The sequence below is a fragment of the Engraulis encrasicolus genome, chromosome 21, assembly GCF_034702125.1.
Source record: "Engraulis encrasicolus isolate BLACKSEA-1 chromosome 21, IST_EnEncr_1.0, whole genome shotgun sequence".
NCBI classification, from domain to species: domain Eukaryota; kingdom Metazoa; phylum Chordata; class Actinopteri; order Clupeiformes; family Engraulidae; genus Engraulis; species Engraulis encrasicolus.
The window spans coordinates 32,055,076-32,070,075 of NC_085877.1; the positions used below are offsets into that span (position 1 = coordinate 32,055,076).

The window sequence follows — 15,000 nt, forward strand, 5'->3', positions numbered from 1 at the left end:
TTTGTGTTATGACTGCTTTACTTTGATTGACTGTTACTTACTGATTAAGTAGGTTCCTCTTATTGTCTTTTTTCGAAGTTGTGACACGTGAATAAACAGTTGTCAACATTAACCTTTGTTGTGTGGAAGCTATTTGAAATGCAGAGAGAGACAGAGAAAGACAGAGAGAGAGAGAGAGAGAGAGAGAGAGAGAGAGAGAGAGAGAGAGAGAGAGAGCACGACTCTTTCTCATCTACAGGTGTTCATGTGAAGAGATCCAAAACCCTCTAAAAGCTAAAATCTCATTATTAAATAGCATTTTCATGAAGTAATTACAACCAAAATGGCAATTAACCCATTTAAGCCTAAGGCACCTGCAAAAAAAAAGGCTTTGGTTTTTGGTTTTGGCAGGGTGGTGGAAAATTGTGTGTGTGTGTGTGAGGGGGAGGGGGGGTTGATGTGAGATAGGGATGGGTGAAGGGTGCAAGGGCTGGCAGGAATGGAGGAGAGAGATGAATTGAGGGTGAAAGGGCTGAGTTGAGAGAAGAGGAGAATGACGAAGTGGAGAAATAGAGGGTGAGGGGGTTGGCAGGGTGGAGGAGAATGAAGAGAGGAAAGGAAAGAGAGAGAGAAAAAGAGAGAAGGAGAAAAGGAGAGCATGTTTGATGGGTTTCCAGGCCGGGGAAGACACACAGAGAGAGGATGACGCCATGGGAACACTGTACAGAATAGGAGCTGACCAGTCCAGCTGGTAGACTACTGGACGCCTGCTGGAACTATGCAGAGCTCACGTGTGCACTGTGTGTAGCAGCCGTGTGTGTGTGTGTGTGTGTGTGTGTGTGTGTGTGTGTGTGTGTGTGTGTGTGTGTGTGTGTGTGGGTGAAGGGCCGCTGACAGCTTTGGCTGGACCCGGGGCAAAGACATCTGAAAGGGCCCCAAACCCAGTACATACAATCAGAGATGGTTGCTAAGGTGGTCTATCTCCCTGTAAGAAAATATCTGTGATACAATGTAATGAGGATCCAATTCTGCCCCCCCTCTCTCCCTGGGCCCGGGACAAGTGACCCCTTTGTCCCCCCATGTCGGCTCACCTGTGTGTGTGTGTGGCTGTGCACTATACACAGTGGTCGTGTGTGTGTGTGTGTGTGTGTGTGTGTGCATGTGTGTGTGTCTGTGTGTGTGTCATGAGGGTGCACTCCATGAATTCTCTTACAATAGTGATGAAAAAGGACCTATTCAGCAGAACACACGTTTCATCTTCATGGGCAAGAGTGTGTGTGTGTGTGTGTGTGTGTGTGTGTGTGTGTGTGTGTGTGTGTGTGTGTGTGTGTGTGTGTGTGTGTGTGTGTGTGTGTGTGTGTGTGTGTGTGTGTGTGTGTGTGTGCAGGCCCGCAAACAGCTTTTGCTGAGCCCATGGCAAAGTCATCTAAAAGGGCCCTCCAACCAATACATGAAACGTAATGAAGACCCAATTCTGATCTGGGCCCCCTTCTTTCAACTGATCTGTTTGTAACCCCCTCCCTGTGTGTGTGTGTGTGTGTGTGTGTGTGTGTGTGTGTGTGTGTGTGTGTGTGTGTGTGTGTGTGTGTGTGTGTGTGTGTGTGTGTGTGTGTGTGGCCTGTCCTTATTAATTAATCATACATAATCAGATGCTTGCTTTAGATCCATGAGAGCGGCCCGTCTGTAAAAGAGATGCGTGAGCAACACAACACAGCACAACACAACACAACACAAGGAGGGCCAGTCACTCATTTCATTAGTGTCCTCTACACACATTGTGTGTGTGTGTGTGTGTGTGTGTGTGTGTGTGTGTGTGTGTGTGTGTGTGTGTGTGTGTGTGTGTGTGTGTGTGTGTGTGTGTGTGTGTGTGTGTGTGTGTGTGTGTGTGTTGCATACAGCAGACACATGAAAAGGGCTCAACACTTCAGCCACGCATACCATTAGCATTGCAGACGTGTGTGTGTGTGTGTGTGTGTGTGTGTGTGTGTGTGTGTGTGTGTGTGTGTGTGTGTGTGTGTGTGTGTGTGTGTGTGTGTGTGTGTGTGTGTGTGTGTGTGTGTGTGTGTGTGTGTGTATAAAATGGGTGGGGGTGGGGGGTCAGGTGGATGCGAGAGGTCTAAGAGGTTTTAGAGATACGTATCCCTTACATATCCGTGCAAGTGCATTAGTGTGCAGGGACATGACAAATGCACAAAGAATAAAACCATAAAAAAAACGCCCATTGTTGGGTAACATGGATGATTTTAGTCATTTCTTTGTTAATATTATGATCATATTTAGTGATGTATAGGCCTACTGAAGTGACATACCCATTAAATGTTCATATCTTTAATTATTCCAGTGATTCATGAATAAAAACCTCTGATGATAGAAAGCTGTGAGTGCATTTTGTGATTGTGTAGCCTATGTGTGCGTCACCTCAAAACAGAGATGCTCCCATTAGCAATGCATTCACATCATTTCAATGTAAAAAGTGTCATGAAAAGGAAGAAAGGAGACGCACACTGGAGCTGAATGCAGAATCGAAAACTGTATTAAACAAAGCCGAAAAAAGTAAATAAAACCGACAGACAGGGGACAAACTTTTCGGGTCTGGGAACACTGATGATGGGCTAGACCCGAAACGTTTGTCCCCTGTCTGTCGGTTTTGTTTACTTTTTTCTGCTTCGTTTAATACCGTTTTTGATTCTGCATTCAGCTCCAGTGTGCGACTCCTTTCTTCCTTTTCATTATACTGGTCTTGGAATTACGCAACGAGCGATACGCTCAGGATAAGTCATTGGCGCGGAGGCCACCCCACCATTACTAATGTAAAAAGTGTCACCATGTGACCTACCTCATCCTCTTACTACCTGTTCATAGAGGATATTGAGAGTCTTAGAGACTTAAGATGACGTTGATGTATTTATTGTCCTGTTCACTTTATTTTTTACACTCTTATAGTCTTAAGGGTTGCAATACCATCTTTTCCCCTGCAATATTCTTAGCCAACACTTGTCTTGACGGTCCCAGGGCCACTGACAGCTTTGACTGGGCCCAAGACAAAGTCATCTGAAAGCCCCCCACTTCCCCTTATATAAATTCAATGTAACGAGGACCCATTTATCAGTCTGTCAACTGCCCAGACTGTTTTTAATTTGAATTGAATTTGAATTTGAAAAAAAAAAAACCTATTGCTCAATCTGGTTCTTATCAACGCCCAAAAAGACGAGCATCAGAAAGGGACATGCAGTAAGCAGCAGGCGAGTGACAGTGATGATCACGAATGTCTGACTAACCAAGAGCACTGAAGTAGCGAACGAATAAAAAACCCCAGACAGGTTTTATACAGACAGACGCAACAGATGTGGCATCACTGCACTGCTGGATCACAGAAAGAGCCTCTGTGAGCCCTCTGAAAAACAAGACTCAAAGCCATCCAAAAGCTAGACTTTATCCCTCTATTTGCTGATTACAGTTACTCCTCCCTCCACCACCCCTCCCTTCATCACTCTATCTAACACATTTCACAGACATTGCACAGACAAAAAGAAAGAGTGATTGTTGGTTAGAAGACAGTGTTTTTTTATTATTATTTATTTACTTTAAAAAAATCAACACACATTTAATGCATGGAAATAGAGAAACATCTCTAAAAATATATTTGGTCCTCGTCCCTTTTTCACTTTGATAGTGGTTAAGAGGAGCAGGTACTACAAACACACACACATATACACACACACAGACACAGAGACACACACACACACACACACACACACACACACACACACACACACACACACACACACACACACACACACACACACACACACACACACACACACACTGCTTCAGTTAACCTCACAACTCACAGTGTCCATGTCATATTGTCTTTCGCGCTTGTGTGTCACAGTGATGCCTCATCCTTGAAAAGACAGCTGCCATTTTCACACGAGGCGCATCCAGGTCAACAGAGAATCGTGCCGGTGCCTGCTCCTGCACCTCTTCTCTGCAAACCGTGCCGACAAAGTGGACGTCAGCAGCGTCATCCAGGTAACAAATAAGATACGGAGAGGGGTCATTTCACGTGAAATCAGACACTTTGGGACCCGACCGACCCGGATTTCGATCATACTTGGTGTGCCTTTTCAGTAGCAAGGTAGCACCCCAGAACTGCATTGGTTTGAATCTGACACTAATATTAAGGGAGAAACAGACTAGGAAAGGTTTACATGTGAGGGTAGGACACTATACATTCAGCCTTGAATATATCAGTCAGTGTTAGTCACAACAAGATGCCTGTGGTGTTGTTTGAAAGCTCTTTTCTGGCTCTACATATTACACAATCACCTTGGAATACAACTACTCTCAGAATATGAATTATGATAAATTGAAAAATTAAAAATTGAATATCTAAAAAACTTATATTTTAAAATGGCCAGTTCCTTGTCCAAACGTAGCCAGCAATGTCATGAGCAGCACCTAAAATGCTGGTGTTCGGTTTGTTATTCATTTCAGAGAGAATTTGACTCACAAATATGGCGTCATACAGACCACTTACTAATAATATGGTAATACCATAGTAGCATCACATGACAAAACAAAAACAAAACAAAAAATGATCAGTGTCCATGGTCCCAGGTTTCAGAAACTAAGGCAGATGTCCATTTATACACACCAAATGATGATATGTGAATGTTTGAACATTCCTTCTCTGTGTACCTGTGCCATCTTCCCTTTACCGTACTTTAAAGAGATAATCAATGGCTACACTCTCATTTTGTACTCTACCACCAGTGCATTTGAAGCAACAGCTGTGTCTTTTGTAGATAATGTATAAGTATGTCCCGTTGCAGTTACAGGTTCCACTACCAGAAGCACATCCTGATGATCCATGACAAGTCTATCTGGTCTGAAGGGAAAAGTGAAGGATGGAGATGGCCCATGAGGATGCAGGAAGTTCAGTTTCACCTCTCCAGTGCTCAGCATACATTCCTCAGCACATGCTAGCCACCAGTTGCCATCATATACAGCTACAACATACCCTTTGATGCTTGAAAATGTAACACATTCCTTTACTGAGCTCACTCTTTCAACTCTGCCTTCTCTGAATGCTGAAAATGGCTTAGCTTCCACAGTGGAGTACCTGGAATAGTTCTTGCAGATTCAAACCTTTTCAACAGGTTCTCAGCTTCATGATGGTACATCTCTGTTGTGGCAAACTGGCAATAGATGTTCTTGACATTATCCTTGACTGACTCCCTTGAACCAGGAACGTTTTTTTAAAACTATAGTTTTTATAATTCAAGATGCTATTCAATCATTTCACTGGAACAACCAGTGCAGGCCACAATCCATCCATTTGTATGCTACTACCAAGATCAGTTGAAACTGGGGAAAAAAATCTGTTTTGTTGTTATTTCAGACTGCAACATTCATGATACAATTGCTGTACATCTGTTTCAGAAGCTCCTAATTCAGTTCCTCAGTGACACTTCATCAATGACAGAACGTCCAAAGAAAATCCTATATTTTTTCTGATGGCTGTGCTGCACAATATAAGAACCTTAAAAACACAACAAATTTGTGCCACCACGAGGCAGATTTTCACATACCTGCAGAGTGCCATTTTTTTGCCACATCACATGGCAAAGGTCCATGTGATGGCGTTGGAGGGACAGTTAAATGGCTTGCTGCACGAGCAAGTCTGCAACGTCCTATTGACAATTAAATTGTAACGCCATACCAACTGTTTGAATTTGTCAAGGATAATGTCAAGAACATCCATTGCCAGTTTGCCACAACAGAGATGTAACAGCATGAAGCTGAGAACCTGTTGAAAAGGTTTGAATCTGCAAGAACTATTCCAGGTACTCAAAAACTACACAGCTTCTGCCCATTGTCAATGGACACAGTGGAAGTTAGGCCATTTTCAGCATTCAGAGAAGGCAGAGTTGAAAGAGTGAGCTCAGTAAAGGAATGTGTTACATTTTCAAGCATCAAAGGGTATGTTGTAGCTGTATATGATGGCAACTGGTGGCTAGCATGTGCTGAGGAATGTATGCCGAGCACTGGAGAGGTGAAACTGAACTTCCTGCATCCTCATGGGCCATCTCCATCCTTCACTTTTCCCTTCAGACTAGATAGACTTGTCATGGATCATCAGGATGTGCTTCTGGTAGTGGAACCTGTAACTGCAACGGGACGTACTTATACATTATCTACAAAAGACACAGCTGCTGCTGCTTCAAATGCACTGGTAGAGTACAAAATGAGAGTGTAGCCATTGATTATCTCTTTAAAGTACGGTAAAGGGAAGATGGCACAGGCACACAGAGAAGGAATGTTCAAACATTCACATATCATCATTTGGTGTGTATAAATGGACATCTGCCTTTGTTTCTGAAACCTGGGACCATGGACACTGACCATTTTTGTTTTGTTTTTGTTTTGTCATGTGATGCTACTATGGTATTACCATATTATTAGTAAGTGGTCTGTATGACGCCATATTTGTGAGTCAAATTCTCTCTGAAATGAATAACAAACCGAACACCAGCATTTTAGGTGCTGCTCATGACATTGCCGGCTACGTTTGGACAAGGAACTGGCCATTTTAAAATATAAGTTTTTTAGATATTCAATTTTTAATTTTTCAATTTATCATAATTCATATTCTGAGAGTAGTTGTATTCCAAGGTGATTGTGTAATATGTAGAGCCAGAAAAGAGCTTTCAAACAACACCACAGGCATATTTTTGTGACTAACACTGACTGATATATTCAAGGCTGAATGTATACTGTCCTACCCTCACATGTGAACCTTTCCTTGTCTGTTTCTCCCTTAATATTAGTGTCAGATTCAAACCAATGCAGTTCTGGGGTGCTACCTTGCTACTGAAAAGGCACACCAAGTATGATTGAAATCCGGGTCGGTCGGGTCCCAAAGTGTCTGATTTCACGTGAAATGACCCAGAGGTTAAGAGCCCGGTATGAACACAGGAGGGAGGTTCACAAGTAACCACTTAAGTTCTGAACGTAACAGGCACAAGCACCGTTCTGGGCTGCATTTCCCCAAAACTCTTAAGTAGTACTTAAGCCAGAGTAGTACTTAAATATGAGGAGCCGCCTGGGCAATATACCACATCACTAAAAGTTTATACATACAAATATTTCATACACCCTTTACAATATTTGTTCTGGCACATGCAAATACAGTTCTTGTGCAAAGTCCATGTGTGAAGTAAAATAGTGTATTTATAAACTTTTAGTGATGATGTGAGACCTATTTCTGAACTATTGCTTAGGGGCCACCTCATACTACTTATATAAGAGTTTTTGGGAAACGCAGCCCTGGTCGGCCTGAAAACAGGATCAGACTCCTCTAACAGTGGTCCATATCGCACTGCCTTGTGGACAGAGACACTTTGTCATGTTGACATGTTGCATCATATTGTCTTTTCTAATTTGCGCTTGTATGTAGCTGGGTGATGTTTCGATCCTGAGAGAGAGTGAGACAGAAATCACTTTGGTTCAGTCTCTCCAGCATTGAGACGCTCCTCAGTAGCCTCCCTACAGTCATAGACACCTCGATACTGAGAGAGAGAGAGAGAGAGACAGAGAGAGAGAGAGAGAGAGAGAGAGAGAGAGTGTCCATTTTGCTTCAGTCTACTGCGTAAGCAACATTCAGACGGTCCACAGTAGCCTCAGCCATAGATGTGTCGATACTGAGGGAGAGACGGATGCCATTTTGGTTCAGTCTCCTCCATATGCGGCAGTGAGGCGCTCCAGAGTAGCCTCCCTGCAGCCATAGATCACAAAGCCCCAGGCCAGTAGCACGCACACTGCCAACAACTGTGGACAGAGAAACATATCACAGTATTCTGTAGTTATTACACTTTTTCTCTCTCCAGATATTACAACACACCAGACTTAAACACGCACACACACAGACAAGATAGAGGAAAAAAAGGGCATATCCTGGACTACATTTATCATACTGCTTGAAGTACACTTGCCTGAAAAGACACAGACCTGCTTGACATCAGAAAACAGGTTATAAGGCCTATGTTGAACAAAATACACAAGCGCCCTCTGGCGACTATTTGGGTTCACTGAATGCACTGCGGGGTTTCCATGGTTACTAGTCCTCGCTAATTACGCAGTCTGAAATACGTGGTCAAATCAGTGGCTGATACAGACTTTGGTTAAAAAAATAACACACGTTGGTCTATGTTTGACATTGGCATCAGTCGCAGAACAGAAGTAGGGAACCAGCTATGCATTGGTCTAATCAGAATGCTGCACATACTGTAGAATGTTCTCGTGGAGCATTAATAAGCAGCAGCACCCACAGGCTATCTTGGAGCAGCTACAAGTTTTAATTAGGTCTTAGATAAATAAAGGCTACCAGCATTCCTGCGATAGGTAGGCAGATTTTCAAAATGCCTGCCCCATTATGTTTCATTCATTCATGCAACTACTGTGTTTTCGAAGAAAATGAGCAGTGGATTGGGCTACGTAGGCTACTTGCTATATCAAACAAGTAGAAACGTTAGAAACTTACGAGGGAGTACACATTGTCCACATTTCGTTGACTGGCACTAAACATGGTTAACTTTCACTAATGTCCGCTGTTGTCTTCCCTTAATCTTTAACTAAGATTTTGATAATTTGACAGTGAAAATTTTTTTACATTCCGAGATTTCCCCTAGGTTTGTTGACAGTCTTCTTCGTCGATGGCTGAGCTCACGGGCAGGGTGTTCAGTGTCGCCACCTGCTGTTTAATGGATGGGGACTCCAAATGATGGCTTTTTTTACAAGCATTCATCATACACGGTAGGCCTAATGCTTGTTTTGGTGTGATAACGATTGTTACTTTAACATGACGAACATGTAGACTATTTACAGCTTTCCCTTTACACTTGAACCTGAAGTGATAAAATGTCATGTGGGCACATGGGTAAGCGGTAGGTCATCAGACCTGTGGGGGGAAGTAATTAACCAGTGGTCTCCCCCATCCTCCTTCATGAGGTACCCTGAGCATGGTAGCCTACCATCCCGCCACAGGGCGCCATTGGGGGCTGCCTCCTTGCACGGGTGAGGCAAAAATTCAATTCTGTTGCGTGCAGTATGCAGTGAACATGTGTGTGCTGAGTGCTGTGCCACAAACTGACAATGAGAGTGGGAGTTTCCCAGTTGGGCCTTCCCTTTCACTTTAAAAGAGCTCTGCAGTAGGCTAGGCCTGCTGTATACAAAGTAGGCCTAACCTCTAGTCCTAATAAATAGCATCAATACTTCCATTTATTCCATTTACTCTTCTCATCTGCTTACAGCTAAGAAGGACCTCAGTTTAATAGCTTTCAAGCTTTCTTGCAGGGGTTATTTACGGCAGCCTACTGCCATACCCTCAGTAGGCTTATAGGCTATATATTTTCAATTCCCCATGACATAATGGAACAAGCATCTGATTTTCACAGGGACCATAGATGCTTGGTCAGCAGAATATTAAAACTCGATCCCCTCTCTATGACATAGCCTACGTAAGCTTCTGCAATGATCTGTGTGTGTGTGTGTGTGTGTGTGTGTGTGTGTGTGTGTGTGTGTGTGTGTGTGTGTGTGTGTGTGTGTGTGTGTGTGTGTGTGTGTGTGTGTGTGTGTGTGTGTGAGAGCGAGAGAGGGGGGGGGGGTCATTGCACAATAGTATTTAAGTGTTATTGACTATATTTATGGTATGGAGGATTTATGTATATCCAGCCATAATGTGTTGGCCTATATGAAATGGCACTGTACTGGCATTGGTGCTTCACCAACCATATAACCATAGGCCTATGTAACATGTCTGTTTTCCTTTAGTGGTCTCTTTTTTTACTATTTTATTATTATTATTTTATTTAACTTTTTTATTTTTTTATTCTGAGTCCATATGCTATGTTTTTAAGCTTTTGTGATAGTGGATAAATAATGCCTCGATGTTCTGTGCATGGAATATGCAACTAAATCCAAAATGTCTATGAAATACAACGGGTCTGTCTTTTTTCCTGCAGCCAAGACCGATGCATTGATCATCCACAGCAGAGAGAGAGAGAGAGAGAGAGAGAGAGAGAGAGAGAGAGAGAGAGAGAGAGAGAGAGAGAGAGAGAGAGAGAGAGAGAGAGAGAGAGAGAGAGAGAGAGAGAGAGAGAGAGAGAGAGAGAGAGAGAGAGAGAGAGAGAGAGAGAGAGATGGTGGTTACGCATATGATTGGAGAATAACCAAAATGGCTAGCATTGACGACATTTGAATCAATGAAAATTGCATCTTGGCTGGACATGTTCTGTCTTGCATTTATTACACTGCATTGTGGCCATGGCTGCCTGGCTAGGAGCAGCCGAAGCCGGTATGAGTAGAAAGCAATCTACCGCAGTGGTCCATCTCACCAAAAAAAGGGCGGGGGCTTTAGAATCGCCCTCCGGTTACCAGACTGTAATGTTACCTATCTACAGTAGGTCTGTGTAAAATCATGGTTCTGAAAACGCGCATTAGGACCCAGAGGAAAATCGGTGTTGCTGTCTGGCTGCTGCACACCACACACACACACACACACACGCTCCACACGCACATAGTGGCGCCCACTAGCTCGAGGCGTAGGGCGCGCACTTCCCCCGCTGCAGCCATGCTGTCGGTTTGGTTCAAATCACAGAGCAGCCTCCGTCAACACAGATGCCCTGGCTCCTTGTCGCTAGGTGGACGATAGACTTTGGCAGGAAGGCTGACTCGGCGTCGCTTTTGCGGAGTCCTTTCCCCTATCTATCACCAGAGGTTGGCGGCGGCTGCTGGGCTGGGGTCTGCTGCGCATGCGAGGTTGTTGCCGGGCAGGGGGAGACTGGAGCGCGAGAGGCCACTTCCACCGGGTGACAACGAGAGCTCGTGAGATGTATTCGTGTTGCCAAGAGGCTGGGGGTTGAACACGGCTTGTTTTGACTGACGATGATGCCTACTGTCATCAATCACCCTGGAAGATAATCCACTCGGATTTGCTGTTTTGCGGAGGGCGTGTGTGTGCAGCCATCGCAGTTCCCTAATTTCAGGGGTGTGTGTGTTGTTGTGTGTGCTGTCTGTTGTGCGCGAGTCGGCTGTGACGTATTACTTTGTGGACCAGCCCACTCTAGCGGACGGAACAGGTGGCGCGTGGTTGGCTCTCTTCTATTGTATCGGGTTTGGTTTTAGATCATGCTCCCGGCTGGCTGGCTATCGCCAAAACGTCGCTCGAGGAAGGAGAATAACGGGCGCTAACGTGGCGTGCACATTCGTGTTCGTGCGGTGAGCTTCTTGATCACTTCTCTGCCAGACAAGCTCATGCTCGCAGACCACCACTGACGACCCCCAAAGGATCCGGGCAATCCTGACCGGTGTCCTGTGAGCGAGACTAGACTAGACATGGCGCTGGGCCGAGGAACCATAGAACTGGAGCACTTCGACGAGCGAGACAAGACGCATCGCTCCTCTCGCGCGGTCGACAAAGGTTCCGAGTGCGGCTCGCGGGCCAGCAGCGTGGTTCCGAGCCCCGCGCATAGCGCCAATTGTAGCTTCTACCGCACGCGCACCCTCCAGACCCTCAGCTCAGAGAAGCGGGCCAAGAAAGTGCGTTTCTACCGGAATGGAGACCGCTGCTTCAAGGGGCTGGTGTACGCCGTGTCCGGGGACCGGTGCCGGTCCTTCGATACACTCTTGGCCGAACTGACACGCTCACTGGCGGACAACCTCTATCTACCGCAGGGGGTCCGCACAATTTACAGCTTGGACGGAGGCAAGAAAGTGACGAGCTTGGACGACCTCCTGGAAGGTGAGAAATTATAGCCGGTACGACATGATGAAGCCTCTGCCAGGTAGCCTTCTGTTAGGAGACCGCAAAATCAATGGGGGGTTCAACCTAGCACCGGCGCACACCCCCGCACCGGCAGTAAAGTAATAGCCTACGTGGCTTCAGCACCAAGGACAGGGAAGGAGATTGATTTATACACCGGCAGGTCCCCCATTACTGTCCATGTGGCTGGTGTATGGGCTGGGCGCTGGGCTACGGATGAACGGGGCTGTGTATTGTTCTATGTGGAAGTGGGCGTGGATGGGGGGCAATATAGGCTAGACTACTGCTCTACCGGCCGCACAGTAAGCTATACTGTACGTGCTGTTTGAGGGGACATACGTTTCAATTTTAGTATTTCACAGTGAATGCTACATCTGTGTTAGAATCCCACAATGGAGAGAGAGAGAGAGAGAGAGAGAGAGAGAGAGAGAGAGAGAGAGAGAGAGAGAGAGAGAGAGAGAGAGAGAGAGAGAGAGAGAGAGAGAGAGAGAGAGAGAGAGAGAGAGAGAGAGAGAGAGCATGTGCATGCGTACGTGTGTGAAGGTAGGGTGGATTGGATATGCGTGCATGATGTGCAGAACACGCCATTCTGTATTGGGCTCTGTAGGCTATGTGTCCCTCAGACAGTGTCCCGTTCGTGTGTGTGTGTGTGTGTGTGTGTGTGTGTGTGTGTGTGTGTGTGTGTGTGTGTGTGTGTGTGTGTGTGTGTGTGTGTGTGTGTGTGTGTGTGCCCCGTGCGTGTGCATAGGCTAATACCGTTTTGTCTGCAACTGTCATTGTCCGCCACTGTCCCTGCGTGACCGGAGTTCAGTTCACTGGATTGTTCACTCTCCTCCCCGACTCCCTCGCCTCCCTTGCCCCCCCAAATAAAACACTTCTTTTCTCGCTGAGCTAATCATAGCTCTCCGCGAACAGCGCTGACACTTACCAGCTGCACTCCCCGGGGTCGGTGACAGGACTGGCCTCCTACGCAGTCCTGAGACACTAGCAGGCAACATCCTGCACTGGTGCACACTGACTACACTGTCTGTACAATGATTACATTTCGTCAGGAAGTGCGTTTAGACTTGCTTATGGCATGAGTTTATTACAGTATTATTGGTCAATTTGGTAATGTGCTTGGAAAACGGTGATTCCGACCACTACAGTAATTTGCTGCTAAAATTGGGCTGAAACTATACATTGCAATGAGTTACCACTACTTCAATGATACCAGCAAGCAGCCTGCACTGATGCTCAGTGACAATACTTGTGTACAGTACAGCGAAGACATATTTGTCTTTTCTGAGTTTTAAAATATGACGATATAGCATGGAAGGAACCCCAAAAGGTGTTGAAGATGTTTCACCCCCATTAGGTATCATTGTTCCATTTCGAAAAGTGCTGGGAATACAATAGCAGTGTATCAAGTAGAAGTAGATGTACTCTTATTAATCTCAACACATCTTACATACTCTCTCTCTCTCTCTCTCTCTCTCTCTCTCTCTCTCTCTCTCTCTCTCTCTCTCTCTCTCTCCCTCTCTCTCTCTCTGACTTAAATGGCGCTGGTGCCCCCAGGTATGGTGTGATGAAAGCACTGTGGCCTAAAATGCATGCCTGCAAATAGGAGCTATTACTTCAGTGATGTTTTTGGCCTGGACAGAACATTTCATCTGTTTTATAAACAAACAATTATTTGAATGCCCAAGGTACAGCGCCCATGTTGTATGCACAATTCTATCAGTTATTCTATTGCACCAGATAGATGGTGTAAGAGATACTTCTCCTTTACACCTCATAGTGATCACAAGCACATGCACAAACCACATCTTTGTAGCAACATAATCCTGCCTTGACCTGCACTTACTATAGTCTACATACTGTACTGCATGTAGACTACAGTACATATTCTCCTTTGCTAAGTCTACCGTATAATATATGTAAATCTGCTTATGGCATGCTATGTTTCGACAGTATGGTGCTATTATCCGCATCTGCTAATTACCATAGTCCATGCTGGAATGTGCTGAGAAAGTAATGGAGGCTAGTGCTGGTCATGTAGTAAGGGAGAGTTAATAAATTAACAAAAGATGAAATGTCTTTATGTATTTTATTTGAGGAACATCGTTATTAACCAGTATTAACTTATTATTACTGCATGCGCAAAATAAAATGTCTCACAAAGTGAGTGCAGTCATCACAAAAATGGATTAATCCAAATTAAACGATTCCCTTATGGACAAATCAATTAATTGAATCGTCGGCTGTTGGATTGATGCATCGATACAAATCAATTATTATTTACAACCCTAGCGCACGCCCAAACTTTCAAACTACTATAGGTCATTACCCCCAGAACGTCCCTAGTCAGGTTGATGGCCCCTAAAAGAGAAAAAAAGGCATTGTAGACAATCAACATAGATGTAGGCTGTTGACAGTCACAGCCAAGTTCACACAGTGAGAACTTAAGTGAATGAAAAGGTGTCGCATTTTGGTGCAGATCGGGATTGTCCAAGATCCGAGTAAGTGTTTTCTGGGAAAAACTCAACTACACCTTAACAACTATGCTATGCCATTACCGAGAGTTATGGGTGTAATGTGAGGTGTGAATGATGGGGATATGTCTATATCACTTTCGAGATGAACCTAGCTTGTCCTACCACTTTTTCACAAATATAATGCAAAAATAGCATACCCAGTCAATTTCCCATTTTAATGTCCTGACCAGTTCTGACCAGAGTCTTAGCCTCATAATCCACACCATTCAGCCAGTGGAATGTTGTCATAATCGTCGAAAAGCCTTTACTACCATAGTAGGCTACTACACCACTACAACAGAGCACACAGCCTTTCTTATTACATTATGACCTGGTATGCTGGCAACAGAACATGTATAACAAGGGAAATGTGTGAACAGATTAAGAGATTAAGACTTGGTAATTAGCACTTTGGTAGCAACATATGCACAGTATAATAGAGGTGCTAAATAAAAAGGGTTAATTACTAGTGTTGATGTAATGCTTCGTGCCACATTGATAGACATCATTTGATGTTTGGAGAAGGGCCGATGTGATGTGATCTGACACGTTATGTCACAGGTGGTGGTGATTAATCCACATCACAACAGTATTGGAGATGATTAGAAGGTCCCCAGAACAGACAGTCTTAGAGCAAAATGCCCAAAACTGTACATGTCACTTGTGCCACTTGTGTCATTA

The 15,000-nt window shown here is 44.7% G+C and overlaps 1 protein-coding gene across 1 annotated transcript in view; it reads left to right on the top strand.

Annotated features, from left to right (window-relative positions):
* Nucleotides 1-10,339: 10,339 nt before the first annotated feature.
* The window catches only part of LOC134437370 (serine/threonine-protein kinase DCLK2-like), a 36,395-nt gene continuing 31,734 nt past the window's right edge, over nt 10,340-15,000 (top strand). Inside the window, exon 1 of the mRNA XM_063186862.1 lies at nt 10,340-11,782. Coding sequence (XP_063042932.1) covers nt 11,377-11,782 — 406 coding nt within the window. The 5' untranslated portion in view covers nt 10,340-11,376. The remainder of the gene's footprint in view (nt 11,783-15,000) is intronic.